The 19097-nt window shown below is 38.1% G+C and overlaps 1 protein-coding gene across 1 annotated transcript in view; it reads right to left on the bottom strand.

Moving 5' to 3' along the window:
- The window catches only part of LOC145990439 (vascular endothelial growth factor receptor 1-like), a 76995-nt gene that overhangs the window by 43985 nt on the left and 13913 nt on the right, over positions 1 to 19097 (bottom strand). Inside the window, exons 5-8 of the mRNA XM_083126133.1 lie at positions 12591 to 12744; positions 11678 to 11823; positions 2622 to 2811; positions 383 to 685 (exon numbers count right to left, since the gene is read on the bottom strand). Coding sequence (XP_082982259.1) covers positions 383 to 685; positions 2622 to 2811; positions 11678 to 11823; positions 12591 to 12744 — 793 coding nt within the window. The remainder of the gene's footprint in view (positions 1 to 382; positions 686 to 2621; positions 2812 to 11677; positions 11824 to 12590; positions 12745 to 19097) is intronic.

Below are 19097 nucleotides of genomic sequence, written 5' to 3' on the forward strand. Positions count from 1 at the left end.
CCTTAAAGGGTCGAGGCTGTGATAGTGACGAATGATGGACCTACCCCATACTGACATCAGACCAGTTCCAGTGTCTGGTATTTATTGGCACAATAGTGTATGTTCCACAATAAAACATCAACAAATTCGAACACTTGTGCATCTTAAGTCAAATAAATTCAGTGAGCGAAAATGATTATATAGATGATAATACTCAAGAGACATTGACTGTACTCATATTCGGAAAACATTTCCATCAATTTGAACAGTAAACAACATACACTGTTCAATGATGAAATAAAGTATGAAATTATTTTTTTAAAAATAATTGTTAGCCAACTTGAGTGTTAGTGTTTTTAGAGTTACAACATCTTCAACAATAGCTATGCTCCATTTTACTTACCTAGTACTGTCAATTCCAAGATAAGATCTTCGCTTGCTCTTCCAGCTATTCCTGTCAGAATATAAATTCCTGCATCAGAATACTGTATGTCTTTTATACGTAATATTATTTGACTCTCAGTCTTTTCCAAAAAGAATTTCTTTCCCTCTTGAATTTCTTGTTGATTCCGGGTGGTCCATCTTAACTGAGGGGAGGGGAAAGCCTCATAATCAACCACCCACTTCACTTCTTGGTCTCCAATTTCAGCTGTCAATCTTGTCATGTGCTCTTCTATTCTGAAGGTAATGAATTCTTGATTGTGACCTAAATATAGGCATAAAAAGAAATGACTACATGTAATAGTTAGTTATAGACCAAGACATAAAGATTATTCTCAAACTTGAAGAAAGAGAGAACATTCTACAATTCTAAATTAAATAATTATTTAGGCCATTCAGAATTGATTCAGACTGTGTCCCATATGCTGTAATGGAGAACAGGAGGGTGGTGTGTAAAAGGGATGACCTTGGACTGTACACCGCCTGAGTTTCATTTTTTTAGTTGCAGACGACACCATGTGACAGGCATTTGTTTCTCACAGTGTAGTCGGAGCCATGGTGCTGCCAAGTGGAGGTGTTTGATATCAGCATGAAAGGCAAATACCATGGTCAAAGGTGAGCACATGGTTCCTGTGGAAAGAAGATTTGCTGCAGCTATGATTCATAATCTGATACAAGCAGTGTGGGGTGAATCTGCTCCAAGTCGTGCAACTGTGTTCTGCTGGGTGGCAGATTTCACAGCCTGAAGTGCGAGTGTCAAGAAAGGAACCAGCCATGGATGTCGTTGCTCATCTCAAACCCCTGGCATGATTCAGCAGGTGTCTGACATAGTAATGAAAGACAGGCATATGACTGTGGAGGCTCTACAGCATGCAACCGGTCTAGGAAGGTCAACAATCCATGCCATACTCACAAAGGACCTGAAGATGAAGAAGGTGTGTTTGCAGTGGGTTCCTCATGAACTCACCCAGGAACAAAAAACTGTGCATGTGAACTGTTGCAGGGATCTCTTGGTCCTACATGACGAAAATCCAGATGAATTTTTTGTTCGCTTAGTGACTGAAGATTGGTCATTCTTCAGTTATAAAACACCACAGAAAGTCAGCAATCAATGTAATGGAAACATCAAGGCAGTTCACGTCCGAAAATAGCAGCAGACCATCACTTTCATGTGAGAAGCAGCTAGCGTCTGTGTTTTGGGATGCAGATGGACTCCTGCTTTTGGACTGGCTGCCACAACGTTCTAGGATGAACAGTGGCACATAATGTGAACCGAGTGCGACGCATAATTCAGAAATGATGACCAGGGGAATGGTCGAAAAAAGTGTGTGTCTTACATGGCAATGCGAGACCTCACACTTCTGCCCAAACAACGGCAACACTGCAGGAACTGGAATTCACAGCCACACTTCACGGGAATGGTTCAAACAAGTACTCATGAAACTTCCAGATGATTGGCTGCGATGTATTCAAATAGAGGAAGGATACGTCCAAGAGGCCTGACAAATTCATGATCCCAGCTTGTGTTCTTCCACCAACAATCAGGTCAGTCTTAATCAATTCTGAATCGCCCAAATATTTACGCCAAGTGTTGGGAAACTGCTATCCAACCCTCTTCAAGAATTTTAATACAGTCACTAATTATGAAAAGATTTTATGAAATAACACGAAAATTGAAAAATTAATTAATGCACTTGTAATTCAAATCCAAAAACTGCCAAGAAACCACTTGGGCTTCTTGCATTGTTCTGTGAAGCAATTGATATTGATTTTTGATTGATTGATTAATATTGTTAACCATGATAATAATCCTGCAATAGGATCATTGTTCGTTTCATGCACAAGTAGGCCTGTACATTGATGGTCACATAGCAATAAAGTAATGCGTTTTTACAATTATCAATGTTAGGCCTCTATGTGATGCTTTTCAGACCAAGAAATTTTTACATCTTCCACCACTACAATGCTTAAAAAATACTGAATTTAAAAGAAATGGATATCATAATTTTAAAATGATATACCAAGATAACGGAAAATACATTAGCAATAAACCATATTTTGAATATACAAAAGGTTGCTGCAGTAAAGTTTAAAATAACATCCATCAGATTGTGACGATTTGAAAAGATTAAAATAGAAAGTTTTCTTTACGTTCTTAATACAAAATACCCACAATTACAGAATTGATTACATGTACTTACTAGTAACACTGAGGTCAATATAACTGCTTTTCGAGCTGTATCTTCCTTGAATGTAGCATGTATATGTGCCACTATCTTCTTTCTGTGCATTGTGAAGTTCCAAAATAGAATGCATCTCCTTGTACAATGCTCTGCTCGATTCTCTGGATGTCTGTGGAGTATTCACTGACTTGATGTCTATTCTTCTTTTCTGCATTAGGGGTAAGATATTTGTTAGAAACATACACTGAAGTTCAAGACTTCGTAATCCAATTTTCATGTGGTGAAAGGTGCCCATCATTCATACACAAAAACTTAGGGTTAATGTCTCATTCATTAAAATAAATAAATAAATAAATAAAGCTATCTTGTGCCATGGAGGCCCTTAAAGGATGTTTGGGTAAACACATTCTCAATATTGGCCACATTAGAAGCGATGTGATTATGTGATATGGACATTGTCAGAAATAATCCTATCTGAGATCACCCACCCTGGAATTGTCCTATCAACTGGACTCTGCTGATCCCTTGTATATGAAGCAATTGCTATGTACTAGGGGTGGGACAGATCAATCAGTACTTTAATTAATATATCCGTGTATTGGGTTATCTACAAACTCACATAATTTTATCAATACAATAGTATAAACATATAAACCCGGTATCCCATCTTGGGCATTGGTGTTCTCTGTGAGTGTCCCTTCATCAATTTCATCATTGTTGCGATTAGCAAAAGGTGGTAGAAAAGCAATGCTAAAAAACAAAAAACATTTTTTTTTCCAAGGTGAAAACCCGTTGCAGTGACTTGGTTATTTGCTTACATTAATTAAGGAAGTGAATAAACTATTCGGGTACTTCATGGCACTGGCGGTGTCAGGATTCGTGAACAAGGGGTATGATATGCAAAATAGCGCTCCCCCTGTACTTATACAGAATGAAAATTGATTACACAGTTTCACACCGTCTTTTATATATTACAATACCTTTACCAATTGACGTGACTAATGTACAATTTACTTCAAAAGCAAAGCAAGTGCAAAAGCAAACCTATTTTTGTTCACATTGAATTTCAATAAATTGAAAATTTCCTGCTTTTTCGTTGATCCATTGATAATTTTGTACAATAAAATTTGCTTGTGGATTTCTCTTCTAGTAGAATACTAAATTTTTTCTAGCAATTTTATATGTAGTATCTGTATGACGATTTTTTTATAAGTGCAATAATACAGTATAATTAACGTAAGAACTTATTGGAATATACAGCACTAGTAAAAAGGATCCCATATTATACAGGCATATATCTATAGGCTTCTAACGAAACTATAACATTTAATTATTAATATTTAATAATTAAATAATATATTTAATGCCTCTATATTGTTAATGTCTTTTGTATTTGTTATAATAAAACCTAGTATGATATGAGGTATTACATACAATATTTTTTCAATATGTGTTCCGAAAGATGAAAGTTAACTTATGATCGATCATTGTCTGTCCTCCTTTCCAAAATATTACCATCCACCTTCCATTCTAAGCAAACGAAATCTACCTTTCTCTTGTGGCGCCGGTGCCATAAAGTTTGTTTAATTTTCCTCTATTTGTACTGAAATGTTTGTGCATGTTAAAAATACCAAGGTTAACAGTTGAGTTTACAAAAGGAGCCTACAAGGGCCATACAATCTGAATCTATCAATGCAATGCGAAATGTTAACATTTCTGTACAAGTTTTGTTCAACGAACATCATCAACAATTCCTTGAGTTGATCTTGTGTCATGGTGGTTCTTATTTTTTATTTCACCAAAGTCAACTTCGAGAAACTTCTCTCTACGCTGGCTGTCGAAATTGGTATGCACAAAAATGATCTAATGATTGACTTTACTGTTGGGTAAAGAACATTGGTCGCTGCAGATCTCAAACACTCCACCATTAAGGGAATGGTCCTAGCTTCAGAAAACTGTGCATCGTTTCTCAACAAGGCAATTTCACTTTCCAGAAGAGAATAGTCTACATCGCAAAACTCAGTCACCTCTCTGATCTTCTCCTCAGACGGCGGGCGATTCCTGCATCAATACTTCTTGGAAGGCCTGTAGACGAGAACAGCATCTTTGGGAGAAGCACTCCTTCATACCAACGAGGACTTGGTCCAGCACAGCAAAGTATGCTGCTCGTGATTCCTCTTCCCTTGTACTGATATTTTCTGTTGAGGGGTTGTAATCATAGCGTACATTGACCTGGCATTTGCATTTTGAAGGAAGAATTCCATTTTTTTTTTTTTCGCATTCAGCCATGAAACGTTCATATATTATCTTGAAGTGATCAACTGATCTAAGGTTTTGGATGGTGTTTTCCAGATCTTCAACACCTCCTAGAGCACTGTTCATATCCGTGTCAAGTTGTTGGAACAAGACATTAAGTGTATTGATGGCATTCAGGAAGGGTCTCAAAAGACGAATCCACAGAATGAAGTCAAATGACTGGATGGTGAAGAGCAGTCCTTTAGCCTGAGCAGAAACCTTGGCATCTTCTGAGTTGTCCTGAAGATCCTTAAGAGCTTGAATCACCAGAGGAAATTTTTCTGTTATGATGTTCACCGCTTCTGACTGACAGGACCATCTTGTATCGCTGAGTTTTTTTAGATTCCTTAACTTCAAGTCGACTGAATTCTGAATCTTCAAATACCGCATGTCTTTGAGCTGAGCATTCAATGAAGACATACAAAGCCTCCAGGGTACCAAACAGTGAAAAGACCTCGCGTGCACACTTCATTCTATCTACTAATACGAGATTTAGACAGTGTGCATAGCAATGAACGGTGAGAACATCTCTTCCACAGAAATCACTCCCTTTCGCCTGTAACCCGTTCCAACAGCCATGCATATTTGCTGCTCCATCGTAAAACTGCGCTAAGACTTTTCCATTTGACAACTCCATCACTTCCAATGACATCCACAAGAGATCCAGTAAGAGCTCTGCTTTGTCGACTTCGCTCTTTTCAGCACAATCAGGTTTTCATGAACTTGTAAGTCCTACTGACACCAGCGTATGAATATTGCTACCTGTTCATGTTTCGGATGGTCCGTTGTTTCATCCATCATCACAGAAACATGTTTAGTTTCTTTGAACGATGCACGCATTTTGTCGGTCATAACTTCGTGGATTGATTTGATGATGTTATTTTGGATGGTTTTCGAGGTGTACTTTGTGTTATCAGCATCTTCTTCCCTATGCCGCTCCAACACAGAATCAAAGTCTGCAATCAAGGTGTAAAGTTCCTTGAACAATCCACAATATGTACGACCCTCTCCTTCACTGTGGCAATGCAACGGAGCACCAGTTATAGCCAAGGTGAACGATCCAGATTAAATGAACCATGACTTTCCTGTTTTGTAGCCGCTCTGCTTCTCTTCTGTGAAGCTGTTCCATTTTCGCTTCAGATAGTATTGAATCAATCCTTCTTTTTCTCAGGAAAAAATTGGTCTACGTTCTGCTTTCATGTCGCCCCAGCATCCATGAAACAACAGGGGGTATGGCCGTACCATCGTACTCCCCCTCCCCTGGAGCCGCCGGTACTTCATGGAACATTTGCAACTTTATATGAGATCAATAGAATATTAGTTTGAGTATTCCTAAATTCAGGGTGGCTACTCACTGGGAATTCCAGTAATTCTGCATGAATTATTGGGTCCGGGAATTCTGCGTGAATTCTACGTGAAATTTTCTCCGTAGACATGAAAAATTGCAACTTTTATTAATCGAAGTCCCATTGAATTTATACATATTCATAAATGTCCTGATGCAAGTTTTTCACAGTATTGGTTTTATTTTTATCAAGGAAGGAAACAAAAGCTGTGTGGAAAATAAAACAGAATTCTCTCAATCCGTTTTTTTTTTTTTTGTTTTTTTTTTAGTGTCTTTTGCAGAACAGTTTATCTGACAGTCGAAAGATTCTTGCAAGATAAGATATCCTAAAGTTGAATAGTTGCTATCCCCAGGCTAAGAAAAGTTATAAAACACCCCCCCCTTCCCTTCCCAGCTAGGAAAATTTGCATATTCATTCTCCTCCACCTACTCCATTGTCTTCACATTGATCCACATAAGGATCCGGATCCTTCCTTTTATCCCCTAATTCAAATAAGCAAATTCGCAGCTTGCACTTCGAGCACTGTATATGCTGTATACACTGCGTGGCAGAATAAAGGCTACTGGACCTAAAGGCAAAGGGATAATTGCCCCTGGGCTCCACCTCTTGAGTTTTTGGGACCCTTTGAAGTAGAACGTAACAGGCATAGACAATGTGGGAAATTTTTCTCAGATCTTTATTTCAATTTCATATTTTGGCTTAAAAAAATTTGGTGGGAAGTTACATTTTAAATATCACATGTAAAACTTATATTACTGGTAAGAAAAAGGTCATGAATTATCAAGTTTGTTTGTTTAGGTATTGTGTAACAATAAGGCATCGACTGGTTGAGCAACTGAATCTTTCTACTGGATTCATAACTGAAGTACACTACACTTGACTTGTGTAACTATAAAGGTATGAGATGAGAAAATTTCCTATCGATTGTAATTGCAATTAAGTTAATTTTGCATATCGGAGGAGACCCATAAATATCAGGTAATGCACTGGCCCCTCTGGCTGAGATAATACATCACTAGTTATTATCGCAGACATCAGTGGCGCAGGAACGTTTTTCATTTGGGGGGGTACAAAATTCAGCCTCCCATATATATACACACACACACACACACACACACACCATCACACACACACACACACACACACACACACACACACACACACACACACATACTACTGCACCTAGAAATACATATCGGGGGTCCAACCAAGTGTTGCAAAATAATAAATAATTACAATTATAATAATTGTATTTAATTAAATTAAAATATTAATTAAATATGTAAGTTAATTAATATTGTATTGTTATTACATGAATAGGTAAAAGATAGTAAAAGAATATAGATATAAAAGCATATATTCATTATCTAACTGTTAGCTTACGTGTAGTTAAGATCGCCAAGATTTGCATAAAAACAACTGCCCTGGCAAGGAATTTAACGTTAAATAGAAAAAGAATTGAATATTTATTGAACAACAAACAAGGAGTTAGATCCAATTAACGAAAAGTAAAGTTTCTGATTAATATTTTATGGATATTATCATAGTTGTGCTCATAAATATTTTGAAACCCTTCAAAGCCGTATGAGCCAAATTCCTTGCCTTCCAATAAGTTCAGCGGAAATAACCATCGATATAAGAAATGCTAAACAATTATATTTTGATTATTTACTTTTACTTCTTGGTAAGTCTTTCGGAGGAGTGTCCGGACCCCCTCCTAAATACGTCTTTGATACTTGTGAATAATGTGAAGGCATGGGAAATATTCTATTTTAGAACAGCACACACGAATGTCCTGTTATTTAATGCAAAATTTGCGTAACTAATTTTTCTTTGTTTTTCTTAGAATTTATGTTTCTTTTAAACAGATTTTAAAACCAGATAACAATTCTGAAACATATAAAGCTCCGGACTTCGTTCTAGTCTTATTTGAATTTAACGGAACAGAAAATCAGGAGTTCGAAATGTGAAAATTGCGAAAAAAGACACATCTATTCATTTTAATGCAGGTTGAGATTAAAGGGGGTGAGGAGGATCTTGAGCCACCCCAACCAGGAATAATCATCTCTCCCCACTGAATATAGAAACCACATTATGAATATATCATACTTATAGAGTTCCACTTCAGTTCAGTTGATTCTAATTTTAAATTCCCATAGCTACGCATAAAAATATCTTTAAACAATTTATGGCAGATGTGTACCACATCCAATGTCATTTAGAAGCCATGTATTTGGTATTTACTCAGACATCTGTAGGGCGTTGTATTAAAAAAGAAAAAAACTGAGTTGAGATGGTTCCCGACCAAGTCGTAAGAAGTCTAACTTTGAAATATTTGTGAAACATTTGACAAAGCATTTATTTGTTATATAATTAGCTGTACCTAATGACACTGTTCAAGCACTGAAAGTACTATCATTACATATACAAAACCAAAATCCTTCAGATGTCAGACGAAGCAAGGAAAGGCATACGCTCAAAATGTTTTGTTTTTTTTCGTTTCAATCTTTGGTGGACAATATGAAGACCCACCCAAGGTTTCTTTCGTATGTATGGTATTAAATGCAGATACAAGCATGTGTTTTATGGTGACAAGTCAATTTCTCGTTTATGTGAAAAGGCAAACTTTAATGTAGGCAAAATCATGTGCACGTCACAGTTAAAGATTTTCGCCTCTACAAAGAAAATCCAAAACACATTCCCACCTAGCCGGCTGGCATAGCGCGCTTTGACGCCAGAGGTCCCAGTTTGGGCATGTGAGTGTTCATCAATTTCATGATATCATCGCCCATCCTCATCTTTGCGATTAGCCAAAAGTGGCAGAAATGCGAAGTAAAATAAACCAAATAAATCAATCAAACATTCTCATCTCACTCAAAGACCTTGCGAATCCAATCCAAAATCTACCAATATAACCTGCAGTGAGTTTCATTTATTCATCTGACTAATGTAATTTTCGTACAGATTGACTTTAGGGTTTAACTTAAAATGGCGTTGTGTTTGTGTTGCATTCGATACCAAAATTAGATTTTAAGCAATTAATGTCCAATTATAAGTATATCTAATACATAGGTAAAAATAATCCCCCCCACCCCCTCTGATAATATCGCAAATTGCACCTTCTTTAAATGTGTAGGAAAAATTTCATTTCACCTAGGAATGATATCGCGATGCGATGAGTCGAAAATTGTCACAGCCTCATCTCGTCTCCTGTGTGGCAAGGTCCTTCTCGTTCTTGTTTGTGTTAATTTTTGTTTCGGTTTCCACTCGGAAGTCATTAAAACTTATTCTAGATTCACTTCATGCTCAGATAGGCTAATCTGGACTCTATTTTCAAAATCTCTTAATATATAGGTTTAAGTATAGTTTTCCGAACACCCCCTTACAAAGTTATGAAAAATATGGGTGAGATACAGCAGTACATTGTAACCCCCAAAGTTGGTGTGTAGTATCTTGTCTCGTTCGTGTAAGTATTTCGTTTTGGAAAATACCATTTTAAATATTCAAAAGGAAATGGGATCAGTCATATACCCTTCTGATGAAGATTTGTATCTTATCTTCGAATCGAAGCCACCATTTCTTTAGAAAAGTGTACCCCCCCCCCCCTTACGCAAAGGAGCATTTGTCTGCAGCGTGATTTTCTGAGAGCAAATTTGATTCCATCGTTCCACACACATTTTAAACAATGTTCATCTCCTTAAAGAGGTTTCCAAGAACTTAGGTCAATGAACTAACTAGTAGCAACGACAATGTATAATGGAACCACAAGCAAAACAACCTGCGCACACCCGCGACTGCTGTGCACCGTACTCCCGCGAGGATGGCAGGGGGAGAGTGGACCATGCTTCCTTATGGTCCGAGCTGAACAGAAGAATGGAAAGGGGACTTTTCGTCCAAGGTTTTTTCCTTGTGGTCGCTCAATAGTAGAATAATTTTAGAATGGTTTGAATTTCTGTGGTAAGGAAGATAATGTTTATAAGTTATAAACAATGTACACTTTTTTTTATTGAGCGAACTGAAAATAGGTCCTTTTAACAGTAGCACCTTGTGTCTGCTGTCAAATTACCAAAGGGGGGTACAGGGGGTACAATTCGATTTACGGATTTAGGGGGTACAGTACCCCCTTCAAAAATTTAGGGGGGTACAATGTACCCCTGTACCCCCCCCCCGTTCCTGCGCCACTGGCAGACATCATCATATGTGGTATGTTCCTGGGAACCAGATTTCTGTTTCATAATTCCATTTTTTAAGTAAGCGACATTACCTGTTGAATTTCTGGGATTATATAAAATTTCAGGAGCATAGAGAGAGAACATAGCGGGGCTCTTAAACCTCGCGGCCCCCTGCATTGCGGGGATTGCGGGGGCGGCCGCTATGCCACTGTTGAAGAGCATGAAAGGTATGGTGCATAGAAAAAATACAAGTGAGCAAAAGCATAAATTTACCCATGGTTAGTGCTGAAGAAACTGGAAAAAGAGCAGTTCCGGATCCATTGTATTTCCTTCATAGTATTTCTCCTTTTAATTTTTGGGATCCTATGGTTCAAATATCGATTTCAGAAAAATATTCTTGCTTTACGAAACACAAAGTACTTCCTGTTGTTTTGTGTTTGCTATGCTTACAAACAAGACTAGAACCTTTTTCCTAGCACATCTTACCTTCATACTAGGGATGGCCAAAAATATCAGGATTCCAGAAAATTTAAAATCTCGATTCGGAAATTTTACTACCTGGATTTCGGAGGAATTACAAATTTCGGTGAGAGAGGTTTTGCAATTGTTCCTTTTTTCGGGATACCTGAAATTTTGTATTATCAATAGGATTTGCTTTCCCAATTTTTCGGAATTTCTCATCGGACGGAAATGTATGGTAAACTAGCTCAAAATTTTTCATTCTCTTGAGATTGTGTGGACATGCGCTTACAGCACCGTGAGATATTATTATCACTCTGATACTAGAATATGATTGCACAACATAACTCATGACCTTGATGCTTACTCTGGAGAAATATTGCCCCACCCCCGGGTGAAAGATTATCCCTGACATTTGGCAAGGCTTGACTACGTAAAAATGTCACATTTCACCACTGGTTAACACTCATCACAATTAAAACTAGACACATTATTATGATTTATTCCATTGGCCATTATACAGTGGTTTGTCTTCCACAGATGTTATGGAACATGTCAATACAATGTATTACAATTATAAATTATCTCCCAAGTATTCTAGAAGGATACATTTATGAAAAGAATTAGAACTTACAGATACAACAGTTGACTGACTATATGAAAGAATCTACATATGTACTTTCTATAGTTTTACTATTATGTGTTACAAAAAATATTCACATCCATACACACACACACACATATATATATATTCAGTAATTCTTACAGTTCATTAATTGTCCTGAAAATGAAAGTTACTTACAGCTGATGGGTTGGGGAATGTCCACGTGAGACTGTATGGTTCTGGTCCACTTATAGTTGTGGTACAGTTGAGTTGAATGGAATCTCCTACAGCAATTGTCCTTTGCTTTTTGCCAGTTATCATGGGAGGCTGAATTGCAGATTCCACTGTAGAGAATAAATATAGGCAAATCAACATTTGTTAAACTATTACTGAAATTCTTAGTACTTTCCTAAATACCAGAAGCTAAATCAAAATTGTTAGATTTGAAGATGAGAAAATTCTTTGCTACTTTTTCTCAGATTTTTTAAAGTAAATGTTCATTTGACAAAATCTAACTTTTTGAGTTGGCCAGATGGTTTGAACCAGTACACAGGATGTTGAGAAATCAATTTGCAAGTTATACAAGAAAATGCACTTTAGAAGGTCACGAAATTGTATACTATTGTGCATCAAGTATATTAAAACAATTCATCTTGACTTGAAGTAGGTAAAAAACATTTACATTGAGTTGAAATGTTGAATGAAGCAGTTGAAAGAAATGGAACAAAAGTATATAAAAGCAAGCAGTCTATTTACTTTTTATGTGGGTCTCCTTTTATTTTGTAAAAAAGAACTAAAAAATTCAGATGTTAAGGTTGCAAAATGCCCTAAGTACTGGAAATGTTCTCGCTTTACATTGCAGTTAGGTGTAAATAGATAATTATAGTGAAATAGTTAATATTGACTTGCCATATTTTAGTCAGACTGCTAGTAAAGTTTGTTTTAGGTACACTCGTTGTTCAAGTGAACTAATTAGGACTGCACCTTCAGTTTAAATTAGTATCTGAACCACTGCACTGTGCCCCCATTCAGAATTTAATATGGTTGGAAGTACTTTACTATTCTATCAGGAAGATATTTACACTCTGGTAATTACACCTAATATACTTACCATTGACTGAAACTCTGTGATACTGTATTTGTGAGTTTGTACAGTTTCCTAGGGTAGCTTCACATTCAAATATTCCTTGGTGATTGAGTGTTACATTTCTAACTTGGAGACCAACGCGAGGATCATAATCAGAGTTATTGTAAGTTGTACCATCCTGAAACAGCACATAAAGTATAGAGTGACGTCCTGTACAAAGTTTCTTTCACATCATCCCTGCATAAAATATTATATATTTATCATACAGTAGACCAGGAGTAGTTGGCAGTTGTCTAGTGTATTTTACAGAAGTACCATATTCCTATTTTTGTTTCCTTTTTCAAATATTTTTGTGCATCATGTTACTGAAGCAACTTTTGCAAAGCTAACTTGCAGACACGTATTAACTAGCTTCTAACAGAGTAGGATACCTTCTTACACAAATCAACAGTGATCAGAACGCTACATTTTAAAAGTAGCTTTGCTACAGCTACAACTACTCTTCCAAAATGTAGCTTCGCTACAGCTACAGCTACATTTATCATAAGTAAACAGTTTTTAGATGTTTTTTAAAAGAATTTTTTAAGGAATATTTTAGAAAACATTATTCAGTTTACAGCTACATTTACCAAAAAGTAGTTCGCTACGCTACTCCTTCCTGTTCGCTACTCACTACTTTGCTACTTTTGCACTACTTCTGCATAAAACACTTAATACAACCATATAAATATTCAAAAGAAACCCCTATAGTATGATAGCTGTACTTACTGTACTTACTGGAAAATAGATTCTCTTATTTATTATCATGATTCTCGTCATTCGATAATTTTTGTAGCAGTGTTACTTCAGTTACTTATTTTTACTGTAATGTTTGAGAATAATGTACCTATGTAAGTGGCATATCAATTCAAATTTGATATATGAGTATTGCAATTAGGGTGTTACCCAAATTAATGATTGCACTGTAAACAAATGAAATTTGGTAGGATTATTTATATTTATATACAGGGTGTTGCAAAATACCTGTTACAACGCTTGGGAGGTGGTTCGACAAGTAAAAACGAGGAAAAAATGTCATGTGAAAAAATGTCGAAATCGGCACCGTTTGCGAGTGACAGGCATGCGAAAATCGCCTCACACCATGCGTAAAGTACAATAACTCAAGAAGGAAGAAAGATATCAATGTCGGAATAAAAGAATACAAACAAAATCGTGCCTGACGAATACAATGGTGCAGCAATTGAGGCCCAGTGTAAATTGCGCAAGGTGACTCTCAAAGAAAGTGGGGAATCCCGATGGAAAATATAGGAAATTTACTACTATTTTCTACATAATGTTGAGATCGGAATGTAGGCAGTAAAAAATGACGACGTATGTCCACATGTCCCACTACTGCTGGGACACCGTCCCACACTCGGGAAATAGGAAATTCACTCGAAAATGACGCTATGCCGTCAAATTACGCTCAGATTGATTTCAGCTAATTGGTACAGAAAGCTCCACTAGAGGCGCTGTGAGTGTAGGTCACCTGTTACGTATTAGTGTTGGTGGATACTACGTAGAGACTGTAGTCGACCGTTGTTTTTCCTGTCTTGTTCTGCGTCTCGCAGCGTGGAGTTTAGTCTGGCGTGTGTGTATGGTTGAATTGCGCTAAGGAATACTGTCCGTAGAGTACGTATTCCCGTGTTCTTTCTCGGTTTGCAACAACTGCGTGGACACCTGTGTGACATTACGTGGGTGCTAATCACGGTAGTTGTGATCCGTCACTCGGAGGGAAAGTGCCCCTGTTTCTGGGCAGTTCTCGAACAAGACAATGGTGGAGTACTCTACCCACGAGCTTGCTGATATGCATCTCGTTTATGGAGAGGCAAACCGAAACAGCCGTGAAGCACGTCGTTTGTATCACGAACGTTTTCCCAATAGGCGATTACCAGCACATGCACTCTTTCAAAGACTTGATGCTCGACTGCGTGAAACTGGATCTCTACTACCCCGTAGGTGGGATTGTGGAAGACCCCGCACTGTGCGCACTGTGCAATTTGAAGAGGACGTGTTGGACGCGATACGAGACCGTCCTGACACCAGCACACGTGTCATTGCTCGTACTCAACAAACCCACCATAGCAATGTGTTCCGCATTCTTCGAGAGGAGGGATTGCACCCATACAAATTGCATAAGGTGCACCACATACTGCCCACGGACTTTCCCCTACGCATGGATTTCTGCCAATGGTACGTGCAACAAACTCTTTCCATTCCAGAGTTCCCAACAATAGTTTTGTGGACCGATGAGGCAATGTTCACCAGGGACGGCATGTTCAATAGCCACAACAGCCACGTCTGGGATATGGACAATCCGCATGCAATCATTGTGCGCCATCATCAACATAGGTTCGCAGTGAATGTGTGGTGTGGCGTAGTAGGTGACCACTTGATAGGCCCGTACATTTTGCCATCTACTTTGTGTGGTGGGAATTATCGGGTGTTTCTACATGACGTATTACCTGAACTTTTGGAAAACGTGCCACTGGCAGGTAGACAACGTATCTGGTTTCAACACGACGGCGCCCCCGCACATTTCGACCGGGGAGCCAGAGCCTTACTCAACGATATTTTCGGCGATCGTTGGATTGGCAGGGGTGGACCTTTACCGTGGCCACCTCGTTCCCCCGACCTCACACCACTGGATTTCTTTGTGTGGGGAGAAATGAAAAGGCTCGTGTATGAAACCCCTGTGGAAAGTGCTGAGGATCTCGTTGCTCGTGTTAGTGCCGCTGCTGGGACAATTGGTGACATGCCAGAGGTATTTGCACGTACCAGACAATCAGTGCTTCGCCGATGCCATCTTTGTCTTGAAGTCAATGGCGGACATTTTCAACAACGTCTCTGAGTATACCGGTGTTTGTGTGAGCCCCTATCAGCACCACATAGTGTCCTTTAGTGAAAGGTACGAGTGAAGATGCTGGATATCGCTGTACTTCATACCGTCGATCTGCATGTGCGGAGGTTGTGCGCTTCTCAGTGGAATCCCTTCCAGATGTGCTGTGCCTGGAAATGTTACATGCCATTGTGTGCGTTTTCTCGCCATTCTCCGTCTTCATTCCTTCGAGGATTACCCACTTTCTTTGGGGAGCTCTCTTGTAGTATATGTACAGCCTAACGACATGTGGCCATTGTTTAACTTTTGTTTTTCGTACTGCAAAGTAGTGTGTCAACATTAAGGGATTGAAAACTTTTTTTTATGATTTTCCAGTATTTTTTTCCATTTGGGATGGTGTCCCAGCAGTAGTGAGACATGCGACAAATTGGTTTCTTTTCTTCGAACCGCAATGTGAACCGTGTACAAGAGGAGATTTGCAGTTATTTTCCTATTTCCCGGGTGTGGGACGGTGTCCCAGCAGTAGTGGGACATGTGGACATACGTCGCCATTTTTTACTGGCTACATTCCGATCTCAACATTATGTAGAAGATAGTAGTAAATTTCTTGTATTTTCCATCAGGGGATTCCCCACTTTCTTTGAGAGTCCCCTTGCGCAATTTACACTGGGCCTCAATTGATGCACCATTGTATTCACCAGGTACGATTTTGTTTGTATTATTTTATTCCGACATTGATATATTTCTTCCTTCTTGAGTTATTGTACTTTACACATGGTGTGAGGCGATTTTCGCACGCCTGTCACTCGAAAACGGTGCCGATTTCGACATTTTTTCACATGACATTTTTTCCTTGTTTTTACTTGTAGAATCACCTCCCAAGCGTTGTAACAGGTATTTTGCAACACCCTGTATATATCAACATATATAGACTGATATATAGGCAGCATTTTGAATGAAAAATATATCTCACTGACTCTTTCATGGATGATAATTGTCGTGAACCTAATGGATAACCATATTTTCTGAACATATACATAATTATGACTGATACCATTGTTAAGATAAAATAATTCTTCTATAACTGATATTTCCACTGAAAGATTGTGTACAACAATTTTAAAAACTACACAATAAATATATGACCCCTGCCTGCGTGTTCTCACATTTGTACGTTTATGGTAAAAAAAAAGACAAGACATCCAAAGTTGCGAGGCCAGTGGGCCACTCAAAACAAGATCCACCATGTTGATATGTCAGTAGTTGCTGGTTGTTTCATCGTCTGCTCTTCGACAGTCCATTTTACTATGTGTACGGAGAGACAACGTGTGGGGGCAGATTTAAATAATGGAAGAATGAGCAATAATTGGAGGGTAACCTATGCTTTGAAATTATCATTTATCTTATTAAATATTCCTGCTGCCTATGTGGAAGACTAGTGCAATGAGGTCTTACACGTGTGTGTGTTCTCATTAAGTCACATCAAAAATATATATCTCACTGACTACTTTTTAGAAATTAATTGGAACTTATCATATGTATCGAAATTAACAATAACGTGTTGTGCAAAAGGAGAATAACATAAAAAAGTGATATTTATCAATTTTATCTTCTTAGCCGTTAAACAGAATGTTAATTGGATGGGGGGCCTCCCCCATGGTGCAGTGGTAGCGTCATTGCCTTGTAATCAAGGGGTCCCGGGTTCGATACCCGGTGGAGGCACAAGTGGTTCGGATCCCACTTTAAACTGTAGGTCCAGTCCCGATTAGCCTTACTGTGCATAAAGTGGACTTAAAACAGCAAATCAAATCATATCCATTAATTGGAGGGGGGGGGATATTTGCTCGAACCCTGGGAATATTTGGGGGATGCTACTATGTTATAAATTAGAAACAGGTGGAGCGATGCTTTATGTAAGTTTTCCTGTTGGGAATGCTTCCCTGAAGACACAGTGGAAATTTGTCACCTTGTAGTCAAGGGTCCCCAGGTTCGATACACGGCAGATGCACGTAGTGGTTCGGATCCAGTCTTGATTAGCTTATCTGTGCATAAAATGAACACAAAACAAAAACTAGAAAAGATGCCAAGTTGGGAGGATTGAACCCTCCTGCTCCTTCATTCTCCACACTGCTCATCATCATTCATTGTTCTTCCTCAATCTCTCAATTAACCAAAAGTGGCAGAAAGCGACTGTAGATAAAAGAATTACGAAATAAACTATTCATCCTCATTTTCATGATTAGCGAAAGTTACAGAAAAGTGACGTGAAATAGGGAAAATACATACATTTGGAAACTATGTCTATATTAACTAATTTTTTATATTAACATTTATATACTTATTATGATGAAGTCTATTTCAATTATGTTGTCTAATGACCAATAAAGTATTCTATTCTATTCTAATAATATCTAAATGGTGAGATCCTATATACTGACAATGATCAATGCTCTTAACGTATTGAGTCATTGATTCCTAGCGCTCACTATTGCTTTGTCATGGTAGTGGAAAATCGATCGCTCCTTTTTGTACTGCAAGTTGTGATTTACACAATAATTAATGACATTTTGCTGTGTCTTACACCATAGATATCCACATGATATGTCCCGGTGGTGGCACAAACGAGGCATTTTTCCAGGGGTGCCACATATTAGAATTATAATAATTAAGATACTAGAATTAGATATTAGAATTATTCAGATATCAAGATATTTATCATGTAGATTATCCGTATTTCCATGTAAGAGACTTTGTCTCTATGAACCTCCTGCAAAGTAAGCATTATTGTCAATTTCCTTTTACGCTGTTGACACATTCAAAATTTACCTCAAAATGCTGAAAAGAAATGTAGCTGTAGCGAAGTTATCGCTACAACTACAGAAATGTTGTAGCTTCGCTACAGCTACAGCTACAATTTTAAAAATATAGCGCTGCTACAGTTACAGCTACAAATTTTGTAGCTAGCTACAGTAGCTCCAATACAAGTAGCTCACTACTTTCGACCACTGCAAATCGATAGTCACTGGGTCTTGTTACTGTAGTTCCCAGGTTCAAGCCTGGTCCTAGACATGGGTGTTCTTTGTGAGTGTCCCTTCACCAATTTCTTCTAATCATCCTGATCATCATGATTAGCCAAAAACTACAGCAAAGTGAATTCAAGTAATGAAATACAAACAAGAAAATTCACCGCAATCAAGGAGCAAGTATTAACAGTACTCACTTTCTTAAACTCAGTTATAATGCATGGTCATGTAGAATATATGATGCCCCCCACCTCATCAGATGGGGAAATTCAATTTTTCCATGCCTCCCAATCTAATGAGAAATGTTCATGTAATGTCATCAGTACTTTGCCAACTTGAAACTGCAGCAGAAAATTTTCCAACACAGCAATTCCCTCTTGGGAAGAATCTTTACTGCCTGTGATACTGTCAGAACGACTCCAGGGATGTTAGAGTGGATGTGACAGAACTTCTTGTAACACTGTCATGGATTCATGTGGCTGCTGGGGTCTGCCATTTTGAACATCTACTGTAACATTTTCATCGTAGAAAGCTATGGTACACTGTAGTAATGTCCGTATTAAATATACAAGCTGCATTTTGGCTTATAACTTTTTAATGATGCATTTCCGGACCGAGTTCTTATTTTGT

The sequence above is a fragment of the Lepisma saccharinum genome, chromosome 1 (assembly GCF_977018435.1).
Source record: "Lepisma saccharinum chromosome 1, izLepSacc3.1, whole genome shotgun sequence".
In the NCBI taxonomy this organism is placed as follows: Eukaryota; Metazoa; Arthropoda; class Insecta; order Zygentoma; family Lepismatidae; genus Lepisma; species Lepisma saccharinum.